Source organism: Oenanthe melanoleuca, chromosome 5, assembly GCF_029582105.1.
Source record: "Oenanthe melanoleuca isolate GR-GAL-2019-014 chromosome 5, OMel1.0, whole genome shotgun sequence".
In the NCBI taxonomy this organism is placed as follows: Eukaryota; Metazoa; Chordata; class Aves; order Passeriformes; family Muscicapidae; genus Oenanthe; species Oenanthe melanoleuca.
Window position 1 is genome coordinate 12192850 of NC_079339.1, and position 10245 is coordinate 12203094.

A 10245-nucleotide genomic window follows, 5' to 3' on the forward strand; every position below is an offset into this window, starting at 1 on the left:
AATGGGTGGGGGAAAAAATTATTGTAAAAATTAGTAAGGAACTGGAAAATAGATTACAGGAAATGAATAAAGAGGGTATATAAATAAATAAGGGAAAAATAAAGAGAGGGAAAATGGGGGGTAAACAAGGGAGGAATAAAACAATACGGGGAGAAACAAAGAGAGAGAATAAAACAATGGGAGGTGGAAAAACAAGGCGGGGAAGCATAGAAAGGAAAGGAAGGGGAAAAAACAACAGGAAAAGTAAAGGAGGAAACATAATTAATGGCAAAAAAGTAATTAAGGGGAAAAATGAAAATCAGTAAGAGGGGGAAGATGAGTAAGGGGGGAATAAATAAGGGAAGAAATAAAAAAAATAGGGAAAAAAACTAGAATAAAGCTAAGCATAGGAAAAATAAAAGCAGCTTTGTCTAGTGCTTAAAAACCAAATATGCAGCCCTGACGTTACTGTTTTGCTATTTTCATGACTGAACTATTTGTGTGGATCCAAGACAGTATTTAAAGCCTGTTCAAAACAGCACCATGATTTATTCATTTTTGTTTAATTAATAAGTATTAATAAATTATTAATCTGCAAGTTTCAGGACTTTTTTTCAAGTACAGTGAGCAGGCTATCAGGTCCCTGTGTGGGACCACCCCAGAAGGTTGTTTCTTATCATTTTCAATGCAATCATTGGGGAGAACAATTATATTAGAATGATCCAGCATAGAAAAGCCTGAACTAATTTTGCTTAAAAAAGAGCATTGCATCTAGGAAGCACCAATTCCCTGGGCTTCCCTGCCAGATGCCCCTGGGGAAGTCAATGTTAGTCCCAAATTTCATGGCATTCAGCTCAAATCCAAAGAGCACCAGGTGCAGACCAAGCTGAAGGGACAAAGCCCTGGAGAACCTGCTGGTTCAACAGCAATGCACAGACTCCATAGCTCAGCTCAGGAAACCTATCATGGCAACTTCTGGTGGATTTTTGTTACTCCAATTCAGCCCTCAGTGAGCTAAAAGCCCCATTGTGCCCCAAGGCTGGCTGATGGCTCTAAAGAAACACTGACAGTTCTAAAAAAGAACAAAATCACCCCCAAAAACCTGACCACAAGCTGGTTGTCAGCTTCATGCTTCTTCAGCCTCATAACCACAAATGCCTTTCCAGCTGGGACAAGCTGACACAGGGAAATGCTGCTCCCTGTTTGTTCCATGACTATTTTATGGCTTCATAGGCATTTTAAGATCCTCTCAGTTCTACACAGTAAGCAAACACTGACTCTGATAAATGGTCAGACACACAACAGCACCTTGATAAGACACTGGTATTTGTGGACAGCTGTATTTTCAGACTAAAAAAAACAAACTCACAGCAGAATCAGAGAAAGTGATTTATTTCCACTTGTCCTTATGAGTTAAAGACAGTTTCTTTTCTTTATAAAACAGTAGCATGTACTATTTAGAAAATGATTACACCTTTCTTCTCCAAGCAGTTACACCCAGATATGTCCTCCTGCCTTTTAAGGATAGGTGGGTTGGTTGATTTCTTTCTTTACAAGCAATCCTCAGAATGTAGCATCAGATAACATATATAGGTGAGGATAAAGTTACCAGCAAATGGATAAATGTTCCTGGATAATTATACATTAAGAGAGGAACTCATCCACCAACTAGTGCTCCATTGGCTCCTCTGCCTTCTCCACGGCTTCTTCAACAGGTGGAACCGGCTTAGACAGAGAAAAGAGAAATATTTTAGGAAGCCAGAAGACAACACTTGACAAATGAGCTTTATCCCATTGGAGCACCACAAGTGGTGAATGCAGCTCATGTCAGCCAACAGCTCACAAATTACTGTTATCCCAATTAAGCACAAGCAGGACACAATTGGTAATTAGGAGACTATGGAGGCATCTGGTAAAGGGCATGAGAAATGTAAGCAACCACTTCTGTTGTAAAACAGTGAAAACTTGTACTTGATCAGAGGTGAGGAAGTAAGATGACATTGGAATAGCCTGGCATAAATCCAGCATAAACTGATTTAATGAGTATCTGATTTACCAGTTAAGATTATACAGTGTTCATATAGTTACTTCATATTTTAAAAATCGCCTTCCTAAAACTCTGCTACAGTAGTAGAGTTAAATTTATTTTAAACATAATAGATCACATCTAATTATTGTCCTTCAACTAAGCCTATTTATTCATATCTGAACCACTCACCTTTCTCTGTGGTCTCTCCTCAAGACCTTCTAGGAATGGTGCTACATCATCATCATCATAGATAGTAAACTCCATGTCTTTGCCCACAATTCCAATTGAAACATTCTGTCAAGCAAAGGGTTGGAATCAGTGAAAAGCATTTTCCTGCAATTAACTTTGGCTTTACAGCTTTAACTTACAAAAGCTATCATGTTTCAAAATCTTCTAAGCCATTCAAGGGCTTCAATTTCTTTCATTTTGCTTTCTTTCTAACAACACACACAATTTCTCAAAACCACCTATTTTAACTTCATTTTGATTTTCAGTTTTTTAAGGCTTCTAAAAACATGCTCAGCTAAAAAACATGGAAAATAGTAAATCATTGGATATCCTTAGAATTTTCTTCTTCAGCAGTTCCTCAATTCATTGTCAAAAGTTTGTGCAGCTTTGTGATGCTGGATGCTCTATAAACTGTTCCTGGATTACCTTCACTCACTGCCCAGGTGAATTACTGACTGTGCTTACAATGCAAAGCTGGGATTCTACAGCTGCATGTAAGCATTTTAAACACTTACTAAAACTTAAAATAGAGTGAAGCCACCAGGGAAACAATGCCTTATTTAGTGAAAGCATCATTTTTGTGAAGGAACTTAAATCTGAGATGAACACAGAACAGTAGATAAACTGGTGGAATGAAATGAAGATGATATTTATCTATCAGTATTCAACTTCCAAACTTCAGTGCCAGCCTTACTTCACAAGAATTTTGTCACAGTACTTCCAAGTAACAATAGCAAAGGAAACCTAGTCTTTACCTTGGTGGTCAGATCCTGTTCAGCAGGAAGGGTCTCTCTCAGGGCTCGCAGTCCATGTTTAACTAACTCATTTAGATTACCTTAAAACGGAATCAGAAAGACATTGACAAACTTTATGGTATTACCTCTAGATACTCATTCCCCTTCTTCCTAATCCTAGTGGACAACTACAACATCAGCTTGGTCAACTTGACTCCCAGAGCTCCTTTCCTTTCTGAGCAGAGTTACTTATAAAAGTTTCCCTTGAGAAACCAGCCTTTCCCTATATTTGAGGTCAAGTGCATCTGGTTTTGACCCCTGTCTTGCCTTCAGTGATACCAAATTATTTTTTCCCAGGCAGATATTCAATGGTTCCTCAACATCATCCCATACAAAAATAAATTCACCATTTTAAATGCAGCACCTAAATACTTGCCCTGACATACTAACCCTGCTCTGTATGGAAACAATTACACTTTCCCTGGGTTAAAAAGGGCAGAGGCTTTTTAAGTTTTCCACAGCTTTTCTGAGCATGGCTTCTCTTTCCATTAGATGTAATAAACATCCACACGTTAAGACACGAAAATCTCAACCACATCCTCTACAAATTTGTCTTTGTGCAGATTTACAGTTATGCCAAACTTGGCTCACAAAATCATCTCACTAAATGCAGAAGGATGGGGTGGCAGCAGAAGACAGACTGCAGAACTGATGAACACCAGTGGGTAGAGAGAGTTCCATTACTCACAGTCAGTGAACTCAGTCATGTGTCTCTCCAAGTAAGTTCGTGCTGACTGTGAGCGAGCACCAATGGACATTGCTTTGCAGTCAAAATAGTTTGCAGAGGGACAAGTCTGGAAGATGTGAGGACCCATATCCTACAAAGAGAGAAGAAAATCCCCAGAGAATGTTAAACAAATATAGCAATTCAAACCAACTCTACTGCTGCAGCATGGAATTTTCTAAAACAGTTTTGTCTCATGGTACATCACACCTACATGTGTGCACAGAAACTGTTTTATATATACTTTATACTGCTGATCATATCACTGTTCTTATGCAATTCCTTGAAAACTGTTGCTTAAAAAAAACCATATCAATAATTAAAAAAACCCCCAAACCCTCTTTTTTTCCACTTTGTTTATCTGCAGCTTTTAAATGGACAAGGTGGCTGGCACAAAAAAGTGTTTCTTTGTTCTACAAATTGCACTGTGCTTATGTATGCTTTGCTGTAGACTAAACCATGCCATCCAAAATTTCAGGCAATATCATAATTTCCTCCAACCATTCTCATGTCAACAGTCTTGAGGACAGAGATACTCTGTGTGCTGCATTAAGAAAAATGTAGTTGCTAAAAACGTGACAGAGAGGCCAGCAGTGATTTCCACATCCATTTTTTTTTAACTGGAAGTCTTTAAAATAATAGTTTGTAAGCATCCAAATCAATAGCAATATATTTACATAAACAAATCTCATTTTTGCACCTAAAAATACTCAGTAAGTGTAGGTCGGATTAGCTATTAACACTTCTGAGTTATGTTTTAGGGTAAGACACAGAAAACTATTTCCTTATTCAGAGAATTTTGACGAGTCTGCCTCTTCCATCCTTCTCTCTCAACATCTATTTGTTGCATAAAGTTTTCCTAAGCACATTTTCCTGCAGATCAGTAGCAGCCAGAGCAGCTTACTCACATCATAGCCTGCGATGAGCAGTCCTACTCCATAGGGCCTCCTGCCATAGCGCTGAGTTGGAATCTGGGTTTCTTAAGAAAGCTAAGGAAACAATCTCAAAATTATATGGTAATTACCCAAGATATTTCCTAAACCAAGCAGAGATGGACCAAAATGTATCCTTATGGGATGTTCTCCAAAAGCATACACAAGCAGTGTGAACAAAGAACTGTCCAATAAACTTTTTCAACTTTTGTGATAGATGAAAGTCATTTTATGAAGGAGTAAAAAAGCTATAAAAGTATAACAAGCGTATAATAAAGGATACTGCTTCCAATTAGTGACACTAGGCGAGAAACTGGAAGAGGTCTATCAAACACGAATCTAGAATCCAAACACTCTTGACGCATGAAATTGCTAGGGAGCAAAAATAAAAGAAAAACATTAAAAATTCAAATCAGTGCAAAGACACTATGAGGTTTTATCTCAAGGGTCATCTGTTAAGGTAAGCATTTTTGTTTCAGCTCTGCTCATTGAGAAAAAGGGTCAAAGGCTTTCCATGATTTCATTTCTACATGACCTATCATTGTTATTGAGAAAGTTGACCACAGGTTTGATAAAACATAAACTGGGTATTTCAGCCATACAAATGCAAAGAAGGTAGAAGTTCACACAGGCAACAGATGGATCCTCTGGAAAAATGGCAATGTTATGTGGTAACGTTGCTTTGTGACACTGCAGCAATTAAAACTCCTTTCAGAAATCCTTCCCACCCCTTCTGATCAGAGTTGCTAAAAGCAAGTTCCCCCTGGAGCACACACAAACAGCGCTGTATGTGTTTAATAACTTTCTTAAATGTGTGTACACAGAAGCAGCTGCCAGAGGAAAAGAAGTGATGGAGTTTCTCAGACTGCTTGGAAACCCTATCACACTGAGGAAACCAGACAGGACTGTTTTACTTGTAACAAAACCAAAGAGCAAAATTTTAGGCCAAACAAATGAGATTTCTGCCAACAAGTTAAAAACGTGCCAGAATTTCACGCTGAGGTTTTTGGCATAATACAACAAAGCAGCAACTCAAGACTAATCCTTAGCCAAGCAGAAAATGTCATTTGCAATAGTCTGAATGAACTTTCCCTCATTATTGCAGCACTGTGTCTGTCAACAAGCAGGATACTCACCACAAGAGTCTTGCATCGGCAGTAAGTCCAGCAATTGAGATACCAATATGGTTGTCAACGTACAGGATTTTTTTCTGATGAGCTGCCAGCTCAGACTGTGCTCTCTATGCATAAAAGGAGAAAGCTATGTCTCAAACTGAACAGTCTGCCAAGCACTGTGGAGAAATCTGCTAACATTTATAGTAAGAACTGAATATGTTCATGAAACAGTAAAAATGAAATTAAATTTATAAACTTGCAACAGACGACAAGAAAAACCTAATTCCACTTGAGTTCTCTCAGAACAAAGGAAAGAACAGACACTCATTCAAGTTTTGGGGAAAGAAAGGAATAGATTTACTGCTTAATAACAAATGAAAAGAAAAAAAAAGAGGAATACATTTGTTAAAGGAAAAAATTCTTCCACTCATTTCTTTCACCATTTTGTGAAGATCTGCTTTGCATAGGTACTGGAAATATTTCAGTCCTCAAGCAAAGGGAATCTGCAATTGCATTTACATTTCATGTCTAAGTACAGACCGCACAAAACTAATTTGCCCAACCAAAATTTTTCTATGAATATTACTGTCCCCACTGAGACCAGAGTTCAGGAGTTACCTTGAGAGCCACCAGGACAGCGTGTGTTTTTGACTTCAGCCCCACAGTAGCTGAGCCTTGTTTCACAGCTTCCATGGCATATTCTATTTGATGAATTCGGCCCTGCAAAAGTTGAAAGTCGTCAACCACTCTCTAGTCAATCCTCTGAATCAGTTTCCAGTGGGTTTGCATTTTCAGACCTTTGATTCCCCTCCCCAGTGGGCACTCTTACTACATAACAGGTTAAATCAGGATGACTCAAAGACAGACAGAACTTCCAGCTGAAGTTAGACACTTAACTTGCAATTGGGTTTGCTGAAGAAATGAGTGTTATGCAATTGCTGTGTCTCACCAGCCATTCCCCCATAACTTCTGAACAAGTTATTGGCCAACTGCAGTCAAGTCTGAAACAGGAGTAGAGGTCTCAAAGAAAATAAAGTCCCTGCAAGTTCTGCAGAGGTGGCCAGGAGCTTTAATGCCCATTTAACAGAACCACTGAGGTTTTCCCACACGGGCACTCCTATCCTGCAAGCAACAGTTCACCATGGAGCTGCACCACACCATCTGGGAAGGAATGGAATGCAGTAGCTGTCATGGTGGATGTGCAAGGCATCTACAGGATACCACCTTCTCATAGGTTGTTGGGGATTTTTGGCATAAGGTTCTTTATTTAAGTCTACTAGAAAGACCCTAGTGTGGAATTTCATCCCCTGTTATAACTGGAATTTCAATAACATAGGATATTTCCTGCCCAAGAGCAGCACTGAATCTCTGTGACTTGTCCAACATGAATTGTCAACTGTCAGGAATAGCAGGCATGACTGTAAAAATGTGAAACCACTTCAGGTTTTTAAATCTCCTATTTCCTTTCTTTACTACCACATTTGAAAACATCTCCCAATAAAGTCTGATTTGCTCCTGTATTAACAGTGCCAAAAACTACTTTGGCATCACATCACTGTCTCACCTACAAGAATAGATGGAGTAACAATTGCAGCACAGCAGCAATCCTAAATGTCTTTTTTTAGGAAAAAAACTCACACTATTAATATTTTCAAGGCAATTTAAGAAAAACATAGAAACTTGTGCTATTGATGATTTTGCAATGTTTGCTAAAAGTCCCAAGAAAATGCTTGAGTTTTAAAAGTAACTTTAAAAGTAACAGATAAGCTTAAAAAAAAATTATGTGAATCAGAACCTGCCAGAGAAACACAATCATTAAAAGGGATGAGAACAGTTCGAAGGAACCTACACCTATCATGGAATTGACCGAAAAGAAGGGAAATATTCAAACTTGTCTGCATGAAGAATGGAAAGAACATTCTCTGTTGCACTGTATGGAAAATGTATGTCACATGCAATAGTATAAATGATGAAGAATTTCAGTAGCAATACAAACCCACAAACTAATGATACATTAGCTTTATACTAATACAATTTGCTACTCACATTTTAAATAAATCTCTAGTTTTGCTGAATATATAAACTAGTCTTTTCCCAAGGCCCTGATTTTCTATTAGTATCCTGTCTTAAAATATCCACAGTGAGAGAAGAGGCAATATTAACTACCTCAGCTGATGGTTGCTTTTAAAATTCCACAATATTTATTTTCAACACAACCTGTGTAAGTTTCAGAATACACACTGTATGTTTTCAGTAACAATACACAGTATGAAACTGATTCAGAGGTAATAAGATTTCAAATTCTAATGCAAATGTCACTTGAATTATAAATGAAATAGTTCCTTTTCCATATTATCTACTGGACAGAAAAGAGAAACTCCTAGCAATGGCCTAACACTGGGGAGATTGAAACTGTCTCATACTTTTTGTACCTTACTTACCAACTTATTGTAGCTCTGTAAATGGATCATAGAGTCATGGAATGGTTTGGGTTGGAAGGGACTTTTACAGCTCTTCTAGTCCAACCACCCAAAGATGATAGCATCTCTTTTGTACCTCACAGGTACATTTAAAAACAGCTGCCTTAAGCATCTGGAGGGGACAAGGCCCAGGTAAGCACCACTCAGGTTCATACAGCAGCAGACAGGGATGTGCTGAGGGCTTTCTGGACACCTACTGCCTACAAAGGGAAAGGGGAGCAGCCTGCAGGAAGCTTCAGGCACCTGAAAACAACCTTTGTGACTGTAATACCACTGCTGTGAGGTGCAGAAAACCCAAAAAGCAAAACCCCAGTGAGCAAGTGGAGAAAGATTTACCTGCGGGCTCCAGACCGTGACATCATTGTCATACTGGTTGCGAAACTGGAATGAACAAAGTAAAACTCATTAGTATCCCTAATAGGCTAACAGAGTGCTCCTGAAGCAAGGCCTGGTTGTTTCCATGGAATCCCAGCACTACAGGATCCCAGAATCAATAAGGCTGGAAAGACCTCTGACACATCGAGTCCAATCCATGTCTGAACACCATCCTGGTTAACTAGACCACGGCACTGAGTGCCACATCCAGTCTCCCTAAACACCTTCAGGGATGGTGACTCCACCACCTCCCCAGGAAACCATTTCAATTATCACCCTTTCTGTGACAAACTTCTTACTTTGTTAAACTCCTTTTGTCAGACTGTTAGTTGGAAGGGACCAGTCCCACCCCTCTGCCAAGGCAGGGTCACAGGGGCAGTGGCACAGGAACACATCAGGTGGGTTTGAATGTGTGCACAGAGAGACTCCAGGATCTCCCTGGGCAGCTGTCCCAGTGCCCTGACACCCTCAGTGTAACCAAGTTTTTCCTCACGTTGAGGTGGAACTTCCTGTGTTTCAGCTTATGGCCATTGCTCCTCGTCCGTCCCTGGGGATCACTGAAAGGGCCAGGCACCACGTTCTTAGCCCGCCTCTGAGATATCTGTGTGCACTGATGAGATCCCTCCCAGCCTGAACAGGCCCAGCTCCCGCAGTCTCCTCCTAACAGAGATGCTCCAGACCCTGGGAGATGTTATTCCCATGGATCCCCAGAGGGCCTCGGCAGTCTTTGTCCCGGGACCGAAGCAGGGCCGCTCCCCGCTCCATTCGCCCTCACGCCGGCAGCGAGGCCCAGTCCCGCCCGCGGCCCCGCGTGGCCCGGGAACTGCTTACTCACGGGCCCGCCGCCTGCCGCCCGCTCTGCCGCTGCCCCGTGCGGGCCGGGCAGGCGGGCAGGCGGCGGGGCTCCGTGTCCCGGCCCGTACCCCCGCGGCGGCGCGGCGCCCCTCACCATCCTGCGGCTTCCCGGCGGCGGCGGCGGCGGCGGGCGGCGCGGGGCAGCGAGCGCTGCGGGCTGGGAGCGGGCAGGCGGCGCCGGCCGAGCGCCGACTCATCGATGGGCCGCGCCTGCGCACCGCCCCCGCACGCCGCTCCTCAGCCGCATCGACTGGTTTGGCGTTTTTGAGCGTTCTGGTGAATTAAAAAAAAAAAGTTTATTTGGTTCGGAAACTACTTCCTTCCCTCACCGCTTTTGTGTGGGAACAGGATATATAAATATTTCATGAAGCGAGATGAACGGCTTTCAGGTCTGGCGGAGCTTCCAAGTGGATATCCCCGCAGCCTCTCCAATGCCATTCCCCAATAACTCCCCGCAGCAGTGAGGGACTCCCTAAAGCTCCATTCTCCCCGCCCACGGTGACAGAACAGCTCACAGACCTTTCCCCGCTTTTTGCCAAAACCCGCGTTAGTTTTGATGGAGCGCTAAGCCAGGACTCCCCATTGTTCTGTACTCGCACCCAGTCGTGTCAGTCCGCGTTCTTAGCGACAAAAAGGCTGCAAAACCTCCTGGAGAATATCGGTGATAGCTGCATAAATGAAGAACTTTTGGAAGCTGTGTGAACTGTTGTAGATTTATTGAATAACAACCCACG

General features: G+C 41.6%; 1 protein-coding gene across 2 annotated transcripts; it reads right to left on the bottom strand.

Annotated features, from left to right (window-relative positions):
- Positions 1-1355: 1355 nt before the first annotated feature.
- Positions 1356-9952, bottom strand: PSMA1 (proteasome 20S subunit alpha 1). Of its 2 annotated transcripts, none has more exons than XM_056491972.1 (10): positions 9606-9952; positions 8618-8662; positions 6420-6521; positions 5823-5926; positions 4970-5058; positions 4663-4733; positions 3719-3848; positions 2992-3071; positions 2198-2302; positions 1356-1704 (listed from the first exon to the last, which is right to left on the bottom strand). In XM_056491972.1, the coding sequence occupies exons 1-10, from the start codon at positions 9606-9608 to the stop codon at positions 1648-1650; spliced, it is 786 nt and encodes a 261-aa protein (XP_056347947.1). In that variant the 5' UTR covers positions 9609-9952; the 3' UTR covers positions 1356-1647. The 2 variants fall into 2 exon arrangements, with proteins under 2 accessions (XP_056347947.1, XP_056347948.1); XM_056491973.1 differs by lacking the exon at positions 9606-9952 and adding an exon at positions 9337-9482.
- Between the last annotated feature and the right edge of the window lie 293 nt (positions 9953-10245).

What these genes read in the sequence shown, in the direction of transcription:
- PSMA1 (XM_056491973.1), bottom strand. Translation starts at nt 9,357, where the DNA reads ATGGGAATAACATCTCCCAGG. An exon ending in TCACGGTCTGGAGCCCGCAG is followed by an intron (nt 6,522 to 8,617) that starts GTAAATCTTTCT and finishes CAACTTTTGCAG; the next exon opens with GGCCGAATTCATCAAATAGA. An exon ending in CATGACTGAGTTCACTGACT is followed by an intron (nt 3,072 to 3,718) that starts GTGAGTAATGGA and finishes TTCCGTTTTAAG; the next exon opens with GTAATCTAAATGAGTTAGTT.